Source organism: Lithobates pipiens, unplaced genomic scaffold, assembly GCF_037356315.1.
Source record: "Lithobates pipiens isolate NorthernLeopardFrog02 unplaced genomic scaffold, aLitPip1_a1.2 Scaffold_28, whole genome shotgun sequence".
Classification (NCBI taxonomy): domain Eukaryota; kingdom Metazoa; phylum Chordata; class Amphibia; order Anura; family Ranidae; genus Lithobates; species Lithobates pipiens.
This window is the reverse complement of record NW_027507789.1, coordinates 56,630-73,990: the sequence shown is the minus strand read 5'-3', so window position 1 is coordinate 73,990 and position 17,361 is coordinate 56,630. Positions and strand designations below refer to the sequence as shown.

Here is a 17,361-nt window from a genome sequence, read left to right as displayed (position 1 = left end):
CGATGCAGTGTGAACTACTTTTTGCCTTCTTGATCTGAAGTCTTGTACACACGGTACGATTGTTGGCCAACCGATCGTCTGATTTTTGTCTTCAGGCCGTGTGCCGGGATCTTGCCATGCATACTAACATTACACAATCATCGTGCCACAAACACGAATGTAGTGACGTATTAGGAGGAATTTCAGCTCTTGAGCGCCACCCTTTGGGCCCCTTCTGCTAATGTCGTGTTTGGTGAGCACTGATTCCGATAATGCGTGTTTGTACGTTCGACTTTTGTGTGATGGATTTGTGTATTGACCATACAAAAATCAGACGTCAAACTGTTATCCGAAAATTTACTAGCCTGCCACCCAACATTTGTTGGTCGAAAATTGGACAATAACTCTTAAAAGGAGCATACTAACGGTAAGATTTTAGGACAACAGTCTGTCAACAGACAATCCCCTGCCAACAATTGATTCATGTGTATGAAGACGAGCAAACAAGAATGAAAGCCTGAAGTCTGAACCACCAAAATCCTAACAATTGGTGGCAGCTCCCACGTTCCTATCCTCTCCGCTTCACCTTCACTAAACAAACTGGATTAGAGATGAACTGTGTATCCATTTTAAATGCAGAATGACTTTAAAAAAAATAGGAGTAGAATCCGTCCTCCACACACCACACATCCAGAGAATGTCTTTAATATACAATTCTAATCATATTCAGGAAAATACATTCATCTGGGATGGAGATCTGAATTGCTCCATTGGATAAAATGTAACAATCATTTGCAGCTCCGGGAACAGAACTGGTGATATTATTCTGAGTTTATGGTGCATTTAAATCAATCATTAAACTATTATACAGAAAGCAGTCTGAGAAATGGGAAAAATAATAAAAAAGATTTGCAGGGAGAGCGGACAGGTGTAAGCAGCTCTCTGGATCGGGGCGTCTAGGGTGGTCACTAAGGGCAAAAAGCGGAGACATTCCTGATCTTTGTGGTCTCTTCAGTGCAGAACTCTCTGCTCAGCATGTGACCAGAGCAGGAATGTCGGTGTACAGGTCTAGCTACAGTCTTCAGGCCTTCTCTTATACACGAGATTACCACAAGTATTGAGACGCCTGCCTTTACGCACACACATGACCTTTAATGACATCCCAGTCTCAGTCCGGAGGGTTCAATATTGAGTTGGCCCTTTGCAGATATAACAGCTTCACCTCTTCTGGGAAGGCTGTCCACAAGGTTTAGGAGGGTGTCTATGGGAATGTTTGACCATTCTTCCATAAGAGCATTTGTGAGGTCAGGCACTGATGTTGGATGAGAAGGTCTGACTCGCAGTCTCCACTCTAATTCATCCCAAAGGTGTTCTATAGGGTTGAGGTTAGGACTCTGTGCAGGCCAGTCAAGTTCCTAAACCCCAAACTCGCTCATCCATGTCTTTATGAACCTTGCTTTGTGCACTGGTCCAAATCATTTGGTGGAGGGGGATAATGGTGTAGGGGGAGGGGGGATCATGGTGGGGGGTTGGGTTTGGCCCCTTAGTTCCAGTGAAGGGAACTCTTAAGGAAGTCAGCATACCAACACATTTTGGATAATTTCATGCTCCCAACTCTGTGGGAACAGTTTGGGGACTGCCCCTTCCTGTTCCAACATGACTGCCCACCAGTGCACAAAGCAAGGTCCATAAAGACATGGTGAGCAAGATTGGGGTGATGGAACTTGACTGGCCTGCACAGAGTCCTGACCTCAACCCAATAGAACACCTTTGGGATGAATTAGAGCGGAGACTGCGAGCCAGGCCTTCTCATCCAACATCAGTGCCTGACCTCACAAATGCTCTTCTGGAAGAATGGTCAAACATTCGTTCATCCATGTCTTTATGGACCTTGCTTTGTGCACTGGTGGGCAGTCATGTTGGAACAGGAAGGGGCGTCCCCAAACTGTTCCCACAAAGTTGGGAGCATGAAATTGTCCAAAATGTCTTGGTATGCTGATGCCTTAAGAGTTCCCTTCACTTGAACTAAGGGGCCAACCCAACCCCTGAAAAACAACCCCCCACCATAATCCCCTCTCCACCAATTGATTTGGACCAGTGCCCAAAGCAAGGCCCATAGAAATATGGATGAGCGAGTTTGGGGTGGAGGAACTTACCTGGCTGGCACAGAGTCCTGACCTCAACCTGATAGAACACCTTTAGGATGAATTAGAGCAGAGACTGTGAGCCAGGCTTTCTCATCCAACATCAGTGCCTGACCTCACAAATGCTCTTCTGGAAGAATGGTCAAACATTCCCATAGACACCCTCCTAAACCTTGTGGACGGCCTTCCCAGAAGAGGTGAAACTGTTATAGCAGAAAAGGGCGGCCAACTCAATATTGAACCCTCCCGACTAATACTGGGAGGTTGATGTGTGTGTAAAGGCAGGTGTCCCAATACTTTTGACAATATAGTGTATATTCTGGATTTTCTCATTACATTGTCACCATCTGGGCATGTTATGGTTGTTTTAGACAAAATCATGTTCTTTTTTTTACATCGGCTGTTTTATGAATCATTTAGGAATTATCTCTTTATAAAGGAGATTGAGAAGAGATTGTCAGCAGCTTGTTTGGGTTTCCGTGGGGCTGGTATACTAGCTGTTTCTGTAAATCAAAGTTCTGTGTGGGACGAGGCCTCGGCCCCTCAGCTCCATCCTGTCCTGGTAGATTTCCATGGTGGCGAAGGCCTGGCTGTCTGGTGGCGTTTCAATAATGCCGTTGAAGGTTATGTGGTGAATTCCATGTGAGTCTTGACAGTAACCCCCGTCGTGGTCATGTCCAGCAAAATAGGCCACCACAGAAGGATGGGCCTGTAACATTGACAGGACCTCGAGGTAGTTCCACGTGAGACATATGGGGTCTGTGGAGGGAGGGTAGATCGGGAGATGTCCTGCAAAATAGAAATAAGAGATTCAGATGGACAAAAAACATTTAGCTGAAGGAAAGGCATAACATGGTCAGGCGTCCCTTCAGGTTCCTGTATTCCGTTATTATAAACCCTTCCCATGATGCTCTCTTATAATTCTCAACTCTTCAGTAGAAATGGACGGGGAGAGAAGGTAGCTCTGGTTCACATGTGGAGACACTCAGAGTCCAGTTGCAGAAATAGAACTTTTATTAAGATTACAATTCACAGCAAGACTGGTGGTAAGCAACCCAACCAGGAACACTCACCAGACATAGCAGAGGTGTGTGGCAGAGCAGGTCTCGGATTGGCTGGTCAGGGCCCAAATGGGGAGGATTCCAGGAAGGATGGCGTGTTCCTATCCTTTCCCCATACCGCTAGTCACTGTCCCTGACAAACCGGTGGCCTGTCCTTACACGACTGTGGACTCTTTAGGCACCTTTGACAATATCTCAAGCAGTGTTCTTAGTTTTGTTATTAAATAGTTATTTAACCCAGGAGCCTGCACTCACTATATCTTGTCCCCCCAGGAGCCTGCACTCACTATATCTGATCTCCCCAGGAGCCTGCACTCACTATATCTGATCTCCCCAGGAGCCTGCACTCACTATATCTGATCTCCCCAGGAGCCTGCACTCACTATATCTGATCTCCCCAGGAGCCTGCACTCACTATATCTGATCTCCCCAGGAGCCTGCATTCACTATATCTTGTCCCCCCAGGAGCCTGCACTCACTATATCTGATCTTCCCAGGAGCCTGCACTCACTATATCTGATCTCCCCAGGAGCCTGCACTCACTATATCTGATCTCCCCAGGAGCCTGCACTCACTATATCTGATCTTCCCAGGAGCCTGCACTCACTATATCTGATCTCCCCAGGAGCCTGCACTCACTATATCAGATTTCCCCAGGAGCCTGCACTCACTATATCTGATCTTCCCAGGAGCCTGCACTCACTATATCAGATTTCCCCAGGAGCCTGCACTCACTATATCAGATCTCCCAGGAGCCTGCACTCACTATATCTGGTCCCCCCCCCCCCCCCAAGAGCCTGCACTCACTATATCTGGTCCCCCCAAGAGCCTGCACTCACTATATCTGGTCCCCCCCAAGAGCCTGCACTCACTATATCTGGTCCCCCCAGGACCCTGCACTCACTATATCTGATCTCCCCAGGACCCTGCACTCACTATATCTGATCTCCCCAGGAGCCTGCATTCGCTATATCTGATCTCCCCAGGAGCCTGCATTCACTATATCTGATCTCCCCAGGACCCTGCATTCACTATATCTGGTCCCCACAGGAGCCTGCATTCACTATATCTGGACCCTCCAGGAGCCTGCACTCACTATATCTGATCTCCCCAGGAGCCTGCACTCACTATATCTGATCTCCCCAGGAGCCTGCAGTCACTATATCTGGACCTGTCTGATGTGTTCATTGGCCTTCGTGATGCAGTTTGTTCACTGAGGTTCTCTAACAAACCTCTGAGGGCTTCACAGAACAGCTGTATTTATATTGAGATTAAATGACACACAGGTGGACTCTATAATTAGGTGACTTCTATAAGCAATTGGTTCCCCTATATTTTAGTTAGGGGTATCAGCATAAAGGCGGCTGAATACAAATGCCCCTCCCCCCACACTTGTTACATATTTTGTATCATTTATAATTTTCCTTCCACTTCATAATTATGTGCCACTTTGTGTTGGTCCATCACATAAAATCCCAATAAAATACATTTATGTTTTTGGTTGTAAAATGACAAAATATGGGAAATGTCAAGGGGTATGAATACTTTTTCACGGCACTGTATCCTATGATGGGGCAGCTCCTACAGGCACAGTGACATACATCATTGCCTGTCTCCAGGTTTTGGCCGCACGTGCGCACCCCTGCCCGCCTACTCCCCTGTGAATGTACACAGTGGGAGTATGGCAGCAGATCCTGGCCAATGATTCTTAGCTGGTACCTGCTGATCAGCTGTGTCCCATCACATTGACAATCAAGCAGGGCTCTGTACAGAGGGAATGATCGCTTTCTTTCTTATCTCTGCAAAGATGTTAACTCCTTCCCAGCCAATGTCATTAGTACAGTGACAGTGTATATTATTAGCACTGATCACTGTATTAGTGTCACTAAAGATGTTAGTTATTAAAGAGGAAGTAAACCCTGATGGGTTTACTTCCTCTTTTTTTCCCTGCAAAGGTAAAGCATAATGGACTACTATGCATCGCATAGTAGCTCATTATGTGTCACTTACCTGACACAGGAGCCAGCGAAGTCGCCGCTGATCCCTGTAGTCCGCCGCATCCATGTTGCTGGTGGCGTCTCGCAGCTCCGACGAATCACAGCGGCGAAGCCGCGATGACGTCACTCCCGCGCATGCGCACGGGAGTCGCGTCTCGCAGCTCCGCCGCTGCCACTCGGCGAAGCCGCGATGACGTCACTCCCGCGCATGCGCATGGGAGTCGACAAATTTGGCAAATCCATTCATGGATTTGCCGCATTTAGTGCGCCTGCGCGCCGCTGTCTACGGCGCATGCGTCGTAGACAGCGGTGCCCATTTTCGGGCAAATATCTCCTAAACCATATAGGTTTAGGAGATATTGCTTGGACCTACAGGTAAGCCTTAATCTAGGCTTACCTGTAGGTCCAAGTTGTTTGGAAGGGTTTACTTCCTCTTTAAGTTCCCACAAAGTGTCAGTTAGTGTCAGATTGTCCGCTGCACTATCACAGTCCCATTATAAGTCGCTGATTACCGCCATTAGTAGTATCTAAAAAAAAAATCCAGTATATATCCCATAGTTTGTAGATGCATCAACTTTTACGCAAACCAATTAATATAAACTTATTGGGATTTTTTTACCAGACATCTTTCAGAATACATTTTGGCCTAAATTTATTAAGAAATTAGATTTTTTTACATTTTTTGATTGGATATGTTTTATAACAGAAAGTAAAAAATATTTTTTTTTTTTTTTTTTCAAAATTGTTGGTCTTTTTGTTTATATAGAATACATTTACATACATAAATATTATATAAATATATTCATAATCTAGTTTGTAATTCTCCGCATGGACTCTTACAGTAGCCATTAGCTTATCTTCCTATGATTATATAGACTGCAGGATTTTCAGCGGCCTACGCTATCTTACCCATTCAATTATATTGTGATGGTTTATGGCCTTGGCTGAAGGAGGTGGGGTCTGGGACACTCGGGGCGATTCCACTTTGTGGCATATTGTGATGATATACCACTGTCTCTGTATCTTGCTTGCTCCTTATCTGCCAACTGCCTTCTTCTGTTTTAAAATATAATAGTTTGTGACCCCCTCCTGGAAAGTCCCTGAAGAAGGGATTTAAGTCTTCCTGAAACGCGTTGGGATTTTAAGGAGCGTGCCATGATTTATGTACTATTGATCTCCACCAACATATGTTGACTTTCTTCATGTCTTCATGGCAGCCTATTCATGTAAAACGGGTTCTTGAAAATGTAACATAATTAGACCTGCACTTTTGTTTTAACGCACTTCACCACAGTATATGTGCTGCATTGCGAGTCCGTCGGCACTTCCTGTACTGTGCATTGTGGTGTCATTCTGAATGAATGGCAACACAGAGAATGCCATGCATTACCTTGAATTGTGATAACGCTCATCAACCCCTTGCCACCCAGGCCAATTCTGACACTGCTCCCCTACACGTAAAAAGTCATTATTTTTGTTGCTATAAAATTACTCAGAACTCCCAAACATTATATATATATAAGAAAAAATACAAATAAGTATGAAGTCATCCTAAACGTTTCTTATCTGATAAGGTTGGGAAGATTGTTACCCCCAGACAATTTTCACTGGATAAAACTATTTAAAATCGTACCTGCCACCATCACTTTTTCTCCATTTTTATCTGAAGATTGGAGAATGCCATCAATCCAGTTTAACTGAGCGCTGCTGATTCCTCCATTAAACTGCACAAATTGGGGATCATCAAGACCTGCAATGACACAAAGCGAGATATTAAAATACTTCTACTTAAACCACCTGCTGACCGCTGACAGTAAATATACTGCATGTGGATGGCAAGTACAATCAGGTACATGTACTGAACGTGGCGGCCCATCCATTAGGGGCACATGGGCGACACCCCCTCAGTCAATGCGTCCGGCCCCCAGATCTACATGAAGGATGCATGGATTCCATCCAAATGGGGGGGGGGGCGGTTTGAAGCATGGGATTAGAGCCAGAGGCTCTAATGGGCTTCAAAAAAAGGGTGGGCTTGTGGAGCAGAGCAATGCACCCTGAGCCCACCCAATTGTGTGACGATAGCGAATAAATATTCACTGTCGCCACACTGATCCTCCTTTCAGGCTATCAGGAAGTGGGTCCCATCACCCGATTGGCTGAAAGGACAGGCAATCATATTGGATGCCTAGGAGAAGAAGGTGAGGACAAAGGAGCCACTGCCCCCCGCCCGTAGGAGCCTGCCACCTGCCAAACAAGATGGGGCAAGTGTCGATGGAGGGGGGGGAATTGGTGCTGCTGACCAACTGACCGAGGAATGGTTGTTTGCTGCCCCCCCCCCCCCAAAAACAAAAACCACCAGCCACCACTGTGTATGGACTCTTCTTCCTGGTCCTTTCAGGCCCCCTGCCTGACCCGTGCAGTGATTAAACACAGCAGGAGTTTGGCAGCTGAATTTAGCTGTGTCCAATCACACACAGAACTCTAGGGGCCATTAGGGGAATACAGTTTCTGGACAGCACTGGGGGAAACGTTAGGGGCTTGGGGTCTCTCCAGGAGGCTAGGGTTTTTTAAGGGACAATGTGGGACAGCATCGGAGGCCCTATGGGGGCTAGAGGTTTTTCAGAAAGCTAGAGGCCCATAGGGAATGGCCATTTGATGAATGAATGAATGAATAAGCGCACCTGTTAGTGTGTGAAATGCATCTACCATTTGAACTGTCTGTAACACTTGGGATGTTCGTTTATTAAAGAATTTTGCTGGATCTTGGAGTGCAGCCATTTCTTCAGTGCTGATCATATACGGAGGCGAGCCGAGGCGGGCACCTGTGATATCATTAGGCTTTGTGTCTCACCTGGAGCAGCAAGTTCTTTTGTTTAGAGGCCATAGGGTATGAGGTTTCTGGACAGCACTGGGGGAAACAGTGGGGGCTTGGGGTCTCTCCAGGAGGCTAGGGGTTTTGAAGGGACATCATGGGACACTGTTGGAGGCCCTATGCGGCTGGAGGTCCTGCAGAAATCTAGGAGGCAACTTCAGGGGGCTGAGAGGGCATTATGGGAGGTTGGTGGGCACTGTAAGGACTAAGGGCTCTTAGGGGGCCTGGGGATACTATGAGAGGTTGAGGGGCACTTCAGGCCACTTTGGGAGGTCGCAGGGCCCTATAGAAGCTGGAAGGCATTGTGGGAGGTTGGGGTATCTGCAGCTAGCTGGTAGGTCGAGAGGATGGAGGCTGAGGCCAAGCAGTGAGTCACAGCCTGGCAGTTGAGAACCACTGTTCTAGAGGTTAAAAGGTTGGTAAATGTAGCAATGAAAGCATTATATATTAAAATGTTAATTTTACTTTTTCTTTGTAGCTAACTCGACTCGTCATTGTTATTGGCAGGGGGCAGGCTTCCTACATAAGCTGAGGTAATATGCCACTGGGGGGTGTAGTTGGCTGAGTGAAGTGGAGGATGGAATACTAGACAGCAGCAGGAGGGCGCCCCCATCTGGGGGGATGTGCTGATTGCAGGAGGAGGCCCAGGGAGAACTGTAAGGGAACTTTGCCTTTACACGGTCATTGGCAATGTCTTTATCATCACACGGTCATCGATAAAGAACACCTGAAGCAGAGGGGCAGGTGAAGCTGTCGGAAGGTATGGTCCGTTCAAGTTCTCCATCAAGGACTCAGGGCAGAGAATGGTTGGTGAGTGTTACCACAGTGGAGGGCTGGATGTGCCAGGAAGGCTGTGAGGGAACTTTGCTTCTACATGGTCATTAGCAAAGTCTTCATCATTACACGGTCAATGATGGGGAGTCCTGGACCAGATGAGAGGGTTATGTGTCAAATCGATGTGGCCTGAGGGCAAAGGATTTGCAAGATGGGCTGGCTGGGAACAGTAGTCCACTATCCAGCAATCTGCTTTCAAACTACTAGGCCTCCAGGGAGAGGTGCTACAGGCCTCTGGCCTAGTAACAGCAAGCAATAAGAGACAGCTAAAGGACTTATTCAGAGTGGGTCCTTCCTTTCATACAGAAGAGGATGTGTCATCATTTTATTTCAGGATATGATTTGTGCAGATGGAAATGAGTGCTGATAAGATTTGTGCAGGAAGAGAGGAGTTCTGGGAACATCACCCTTACACGGTCAAGAGTAATGTCCTCATCCCTTACACGGTACCGGATGGGGAATGCCTGGAATTAATAAGCAGAGGAGGAGCAACAGTCTGCATGATGATGCAGGAAAAAGATCATAGTCACAGAAAATGCTCTAACAATGTGTTAACTTTTTACAACCTGTTAACCACTTGCCTCCCGGGCACTTAAACCCCCTCATGACCAGACCAATTTTCAGCTTTCAGTGCTCTCACATTTTGAATGACAATTACTCAGCCATGCAACACTGTACCCAAATTAATTTTTTATCCTTTTTTCCCACAAATAGAGCTTTCTTCTGGTGGTATTTGATCACCTCTGGGTTATTTATTTTTTGTGGTATAAATGAAAAAAACACAGAAAATTTTGAAAAAAAAATGCATTTTTCTTTGTTTCTGTGATAAAATTTTGCAAATTATTTATTTTTCTTCATAAATTTTGGCCACAATTTATACTGCTACATATATTTGGTAAAAATAACCCAAATTAGTGGATATTATTTGGTCTTTGTGAAATTTAGAGAGTCTACAAGTTGAGGTGCAAATCATAAAAAAATGATCACATCTGATGTACTGGTGGCCGATCTCAGTTCTTACAACCCAAACAAGTCAGGAAAGTACAAATACCCCCCAAATTACCCCTTTTTGGAAAGTAGACATTCCAAGGTATTTAGTAAGCGGCATGGTGAGGTTTTTGATGTTGTCATTTTTTCCCACAATTCTTTGCAAAATTAAGATTTTTTTTCCCACTAAATTGTCATTGTAATAGGTTATTTATCTCACATGGCATGTGTATACCACAAATGACACCCCAAAATACATTCTGCTACTCCTCCTGAGTATTATGATACCACATGTGTGAGACTTTTCCACAGCCTGGCCACATAGAGAGGCCCAACATGCAGGGAGCACCGTCACGTGTTCTAGGTGCATAAATTACACATCTAACTTGTTGACTACCTATTACACTTTTGAAGGCCCTGGAGCACCAGGACAATGACATGTGACACTGACGACAGATGACACGTGACACTCATGACACTAATATGTGGCACTGATGACACGTGGCACTGATGACAGATGGCACTAATATGTGGCCCTGATAGCAGAGGGCAGTAATACGTGGCACTGATGAAAGATGACACTGATTCATGTCACTGATGACAGATGACACTGATACATGGCACTGATGACAGATGACACTGATACATGGCACTGGGGACAGGTGGCAGTGGGGACAGATGGCAGTGACATTGTGAGCACTTTATTTTCGTGTTTTTTTTTTTTACTCAATGCCGCTGCAGCAGTTCATCTCTCCCTCCTCACATGCCGATCGCGCTGTAAACGGCCGCCATTTACAGCAATCTGTGACTGGCCGTGTCCAGGGAATTTCCCCCATGCGCGTTCACGGGAGCGCGCATCGCGGAAGTAAACAGGAGGACGTCCAGGGACATCCTCCTGGCAATTGGCGTCCGTGCCGTCTTTCCGCTATAGCGTGGACGCCTAGTGGTTAAATATGATGACAGAAGTCAATCATTCTATGGGCATCCCATATACCCTATTCCCCACCAAGTTGTACCCCCCCCAAATAAACAAAACCAGCAAAAGACCATTCATTGCCTCTGCAAGTGATGTATGGGAGTCTGCAGTGGGGCGATTTGGCGGATGTTTGTTACTAGTGGCAACTACACCGCTACATATATATTTCTGATGAAATTATTTTATAGATGTCCTTCGTTTACCTGTAGGACTGTTCAAATCTGCATTTTTATTCTTCTGCTTCAGAACTTTTAAGGACTTTACATACTTGTGGCTTGACGACTCTCTTCCGATGACGCTTAAGTCATAAGAGTCAATCAGGAGTATCCGAAATTTGGAGAAAGGACTGAAATGATAAGCGTAAAATGACTCCGGGTCATCGCGGTCCTCCGGAGATATAACCTGGGTTTCCCCCAGCTGCATGCTGTTCAGTTTTGACTCCATCAGCTGCTTCCTGCTGAAGTTGTAGAATTCGTGGTTGCCCCAAATATGGTGGACAGGGATCTTCAGCTTTTCAAACACTGCCAGAACTTTTGTCAGAGACGACTCCGATGCCTTCAGGGGGACATTAAAGCCATCAATGATGTCACCAAGCTGGATGATGAAGGCCGCCTGGGCACTTTCGGAGGCCCATTCTTGTGTAGCATCTTGTAGTAAAGACAAGCTGCTCCGGTAATACCTCATCCTCGTCTGCACGTAATTATACCCATCATCCTTGTCTGCATATTGGATGTCAGCGATAACCCCAAAGGTGAACAACGGCTCCTGAGTTTCATCCATTTGGTTATTTTCTTGTTATTTAAGCATTTCTGCCCCTAAAGACAAAAAAATGAATTACGTTTCTGACATTGAACAAGAGCTTTGATAACCAAAAATAAAGCCCAACTCCAGCCAAACTTTTTTTTTTCTAGTTTCCGATAAACATGGGAAGAATTCAAGCTGAAGTTTAGGTATGGCAATTTTTACAAAATGTTTACATTGGGCCAGCTTGGACTAATGTAACTATGCTTATTCCATACCTTTGGAATCCCTTTATAAGATGGAAATCACTGTAGTAGGCCCCCCTATTCCTTTTACCTCCACTTTCTTCCGAGTCTCATGTTGTGTGGTTGCCCTGCAGGATTGTGAATAGAGGAGCCCCATGAAGAGCTCCCAATACCCGGAAGAAGTGACGTATGACAAAACACGTAGGAAGACGCTACATGCTGACATAGCACGCTACTGGAAGTGACCCAGAAGCTTGTTTGTATGCCAGTCAGAGTTGAACTTTTAATGTGCAATCACCCTGTTGATGTTTGTAAGTGATGGAGGTTCCTGGTCTATCGTGGCACAAGATTTTTGGTTGGAAGTTTCCTACTTATTCACACACATTGTGGATTTGTATATTAATTGACATTGGGATATTTTCTTATCTTTGGCAGTTATTGGAAATCACTGATATATTTAATGATTAGCGCAACACAGCTGATTTATATGAATACAGGAGGTCGCCCGCTTGGCACAGCTGCCATTCAGGAAACACTTTTCTAAATAAATGTAAAGCATTCTCTAATTGGACGAGGTGGGATCAAGAGGTCACTGCCTTCATTGAGTAAATGCAGTGTCTCATGCTGAACAAGCAACCCCCTGTGTTTACAATGCAGCAAAGCAGCTACTTACATAGTAGGTGAGGTTGAAAAGACACAAGTCCAACCTATGGGTGTGATCATATGTCATTATTACATTGTATATCCTGTATGTTGCGGTCGATCAGGTGCCTATCTAATCGTATTTTGAAACTATCGATGCTCCCCGCTGAGACCATTGCCTGTGGAAGGGAATTCCACATCCTTACTGCTCTTACAGTAAAGAACCCTCTACATAGTTTAAGGTTAAACCTCTTTTCTTCTAATTTTAATGAGTGGCCGCGAGTCTTATTAAACTCCCTTTCGCGGAAAAGTTTTCTCCCTATTGTGGGGTCACCAGTACAGTATTTATATATTGTGGGGTCACCAGTACGGTATATGTATATTGAAATCTTATCCCCTCTCAAGCGCCAAGCCTACTTTTAGTCTTCTTGACATTGTCTCCGCCAGTCGCAGACCTCTAGAGGCCGGTGGCGAAAATCATGAATAACCGAATTTCCCAGGAAATTTGGGGTTGGCAACTATGGAAATACTCTGTTCCTGAGTGTTTCCGAACCTCTCCGAGCATTTCTGAGTCTCTCCGGTGCCCCTCCCCCACCTCTGGCCAAATGTGGTACTGCATAAAATAGAAGTCAACGTGGAACGACTTATCTTCTTTTCCATTGACTTCTATGGGGAAACTCGCTTTGGAATGCGAGTGCTTTGGATTACAAGCATTCTCCTGGAACAGATTATGCTCCTAATCCAAGGCTGCACTGTACTGTGGATCCGCCCACATTTATAGTGTGAACAGAGAGCACAGAAAACAATAATTTTCTCGGTATCCTTTCGTTGAGCCTGTGTTATGAACGCACCCGATGTGAACGAGCCCCTAAAGAGCACGACAACAACGCACAGAGGGGGAGATTTAGTAAAACTGGAAAGTGCAAAATCTGGTGGAGCGCTGCAGAGAAACCAATCAGCTTCCAGGTTTTATTGTCAAAGCTTAAAGCGGAGTTCCAGGCAAAAATTGTTTTTGGATATATTTTTTTTCTTTTTCATACCTCTTTGCTAGTGTTCTTCGGGAGGTACATCACTTCTGCGTTTTTTTGTACCCTCCTCCTTCCCCCCCGTCCCCTTCTGAGATCTGTGTGTGTCCCAGAAGACAACAGGACCATTCAGAAAGCGCCACATGACTTGCGCATGCGCAGTAGGAAACAGGGTGTGAAGCCACAAGGCCTCACTTCCTGATTCCCTTAGTAAGGATGCCAGAGTTTGCACCCTGAGCTGATTGCCTTGTTGCGGGGTGAGTTTGCCGTGTTGCGGGGCGGGTTTGCCTTGTTGTGGGGCGATTTTGTTATGTTGCGGGGCGGGTTTGTCGTGTTGCGGGGCGATTTTGTTGTGTTGCGGGGCGGGTTTGCCGTGTTGCGGAAGCGGGTTTGCCGTGTTGCGGGGGCGGGTTTGCCGTGTTGCGGGGGTGGGTTTGCCGTGTTGCGGGGGCGGGTTTGTTGTGCAGCGGGACGGATTTGCAGTGTTTGGGGGGCGGGTTTGCCGTGTTGCGGGGCGGGATTGCCGTGTTGCGGTGGCGGGTTTGTTGTATTGCGGCGCGGGTTTACCTTGTTGCAGCACGGGTTTGCCTTGTTGCGGGGTGAGTTTGCCGTGTTGCGGGGCGGGTTTGCCTTGTTGTGGGGCGATTTTGTTATGTTGCGGGGCGGGTTTGTCGTGTTGCGGGGCGATTTTGTTGTGTTGCGGGGCGAGTTTGCCGTGTTGCGGAAGCGGGTTTGCCGTGTTTGGGGGGCGGGCTTGCCGTGTTGCGGGGGCGGGTTTGCCGTGTTGCGGGGGTGGGTTTGCCGTGTTGCGGGGGCGGGTTTGTTGTGCAGCGGGACGGATTTGCAGTGTTTGGGGGGCGGGTTTGCCGTGTTGCGGGGCGGGATTGCCGTGTTGCGGTGGCGGGTTTGTTGTATTGCGGCGCGGGTTTACCTTGTTGCAGCACGGGTTTGCCTTGTTGCGGGGTGAGTTTGCCGTGTTGCGGGGCGGGTTTGCCTTGTTGTGGGGCGATTTTGTTATGTTGCGGGGCGGGTTTGTCGTGTTGCGGGGCGATTTTGTTGTGTTGCGGGGCGAGTTTGCCGTGTTGCGGAAGCGGGTTTGCCGTGTTGCGGAGGCGGGTTTGCCGTGTTGCGGAGGCGGGTTTGCCGTGTTGCGGGGGCGGGTTTGCCGTGTTGCGGGGGCGGGTTGGCCGTGTTGCGGGGTGGGTTGGCCGTGTTGCGGGGTGGGTTTGCCGTGTTTGGGGGGTGGGTTTGCCGTGTTGCGGGGTGGGTTTGCCGTGTTTGGGGGGGCGGGCTTGCCGTGTTGCGGGCGGGTTTGCTGTGTTTGGGGGGCGGGCTTGCCGTGTTGCGGGGCGGGTTTGCCGTGTTGCGGGGGCGGGTTTGCCGTGTTGTGGGGTGGGTTTGTTGTGCAGCGGGATGGATTTGCCATGTTTGGGGGGCAGGTTTGCCGTGTTGCGGGGCAGCTTTGCCGTGTTTGGGGGGCAGGGTTTGCCATGTTGCGGGGGCGGGTTTGCCGTGTTGCGGGGGCGGGTTTGCCGTGTTGCGGGGGCGGGTTTGCTGTATTGCAGCGCGGGTTTACCTTGTTGCAGCGCGGGTTTGCCTTGTTGCGGGGTGGGTATGCCTTGTTGTGGGGCAATTTTGTTGTGTTGCAGGGCGGGTTTGCCGTGTTTGGGGAGCGGGTTTGCCATGTTGCGGGGGTGGGTTTGCCGTGTTGTGGGGGTGGGTTTGCTGTATTGCGGCGCGGGTTTACCTTGTTGCAGCGCGGGTTTGCCTTGTTGCAGGGTGGGTTTGCCTTGTTGTGGGGCGATTTTGTTATGTTGCGGGGCGGGTTTGCCGTGTTGCGGGGCGATTTTGTTGTGTTGCGGGCGGGTTTGCCGTGTTGCGGGGGCGGGTTTGCTGTGTTGCAGGGCGGGTTTGCCGTGTTTGGGGGGCGGGTTTGCCGTTTTGCGGGGTGGATTTGTTTTGCAGCGGGACGGATTTGCCGTGTTTGGGGGGCAGGTTTGCGTGTTGCGGGGTGGGTTTGCCGCGTTTGGGGGGCGGGTTTGCCGTGTTTGGGGGGCGGGTTTGCCGTGTTGCGGGGGCGGGTTTGCCGTGTTGCGGGGGCGGGTTTGCCGTGTTGCGGCGCGGGTTTGCCTTGTTACGGGGTGGGTTTGCCTTGTTGTGGGGCGATTTTGTTTTGTTGTGGGGCGGGTTTGCCGTGTTTGGGGGGCGGGTTTGCCTTGTTGTGGGGTGGGTTTGTTGTGTTGCGGGACGGGTTTGCCGTGTTGCGGGGCGATTTTGTTGTGTTGCGGGCGGCTTTGCCGTGTTGTGGGGGCGGGTTTGCTGTGTTGCGGGGCGGGTTTGCCGTGTTTGGGGGGGCGGGTTTGCCGTGTTGCGGGGGCGGGTTTGCCGTGTTGCGGGGTGGGTTTGTTGTGCAGCGGGACGGATTTGCCGTGTTTGGGGGGCAGGTTTGCCGTGTTGCGGGGCGGGTTTGCCGTGTTTGGGGGGCGGGTTTGCCATGTTGCGGGGGCGGGTTTGCCATGTTGCGGGGGCGGGTTTGCCATGTTGCGGGGGCGGGTTTGCCGTGTTGCGGGGGTGGGTTTGCTGTATTGCGGCGCGGGTTTGCCTTGTTGCGGGGTGGGTTTGCCTTGTTGTGGGGCGATTTTGTTTTGTTGCGGGGCGGGTTTGCCGTGTTTGGGGGGCGGGTTTGCCTTGTTGTGGGGTGGGTTTGTTGTGTTGCGGGACGGGTTTGCCGTGTTGCGGGGCGGGCTTGCCGTGTTGCGGGTTGGGGGGGTGGGGTTTATTGTGTTGCGGGGCGGGTTTGCCGTGTTTGGGGGGCGGGTTTTCCGTGTTTGGGGGGCGGGTTTGCCGTGCTGCGGTGCGGGTTTGCCGTGCTGCGGTGCGGGTTTGCCGTGTTGCGGGGCGGGTTTGCCGTGTTTGGGGGGCGGGTTTGCAGTGTTGCGGGGCGGGTTTTCCGTGTTTGGGGGGCGGGTTTGCCGTGTTGCGGGGCGGGTTTGCCGTGTTTGGGGGGTGGGTTTGCCGTGTTGCGGGGCGGGTTTTCCGTGTTTGGGGGGTGGGTTTGCCGTGTTGCGGGGCGGGTTTGCCGTGTTGTACGGCCAGTTTTGTATGTGTGAAAGGGCGGCTTGCAACAGCTCTTGAACAGGGCCACAAGCCGCCCTCCAGCAGCAGCGATGCACAATCTGCTGTTTGTATTGGTTTAAATTGTGTCTGTGAAATGCTATCTTCCATTGAGAGATACGTCCTACGATGTGCGCATGCGCCATGGTTACGTCAGCCTAGCCGATTTGCCGATCAGCTGTTGTTCTGTTTCGTCCGGCGCATGCGCAGTACATCCCGAGCACTATTCTTGACAGAACACTGGCAGGAGAGGGTTAAACGGCGAAGGTGGCATTACATAACACAGCGGCACAACGCTCTGTCTTACCCGCCATGCCGGCTGACGTCAGGTCACATTACGGCAGGAGAGCGGACAGTCACTCACTCCCTGCATCTTCTTATAGGGAAGTGGAGTCGCAGCACTCCCAGCAGCCACGTGACGCTAATCTGAGCCCCTCCCCCGTCACTGATACAGCAGGCTGGGACAAGCACGGAAGGGTCACCTCCTCCTCGGCACCTGTCAGTCCATGAGAGCCAATCAGATTCTAACTTCAGCTTATTCAGTTAAAGTGGTTGTAAACCCTTACAAACCACTTTGACCTACAGGTAAGCCTAGATTAAGGCTTACCTGTAGGTCCAAGCAATATCTCCTATATGGTTTAGGAGATATTTGCCCGAAAACGGACACCGCTGTCTACGGCGCATGCGCCGTAGACAGCGGTGCGCAGGCGCAAATGAGCGCGGCATTCTCAGCGACGGAGCTGC

The 17,361-nt window shown here is 48.9% G+C and overlaps 1 protein-coding gene across 1 annotated transcript; it reads right to left on the bottom strand.

The window, feature by feature from the left end:
• Window positions 1–653: 653 nt before the first annotated feature.
• Window positions 654–17,056, bottom strand: ADPRM (ADP-ribose/CDP-alcohol diphosphatase, manganese dependent). The gene is made up of 4 exons (XM_077458530.1): window positions 16,925–17,056; window positions 11,054–11,665; window positions 6,815–6,931; window positions 654–2,912 (listed from the first exon to the last, which is right to left on the bottom strand). Exons 2-4 carry the CDS (start codon window positions 11,628–11,630, stop codon window positions 2,617–2,619), a joined length of 990 nt encoding a protein of 329 aa, XP_077314656.1. The 5' UTR covers window positions 11,631–11,665; window positions 16,925–17,056; the 3' UTR covers window positions 654–2,616.
• Between the last annotated feature and the right edge of the window lie 305 nt (window positions 17,057–17,361).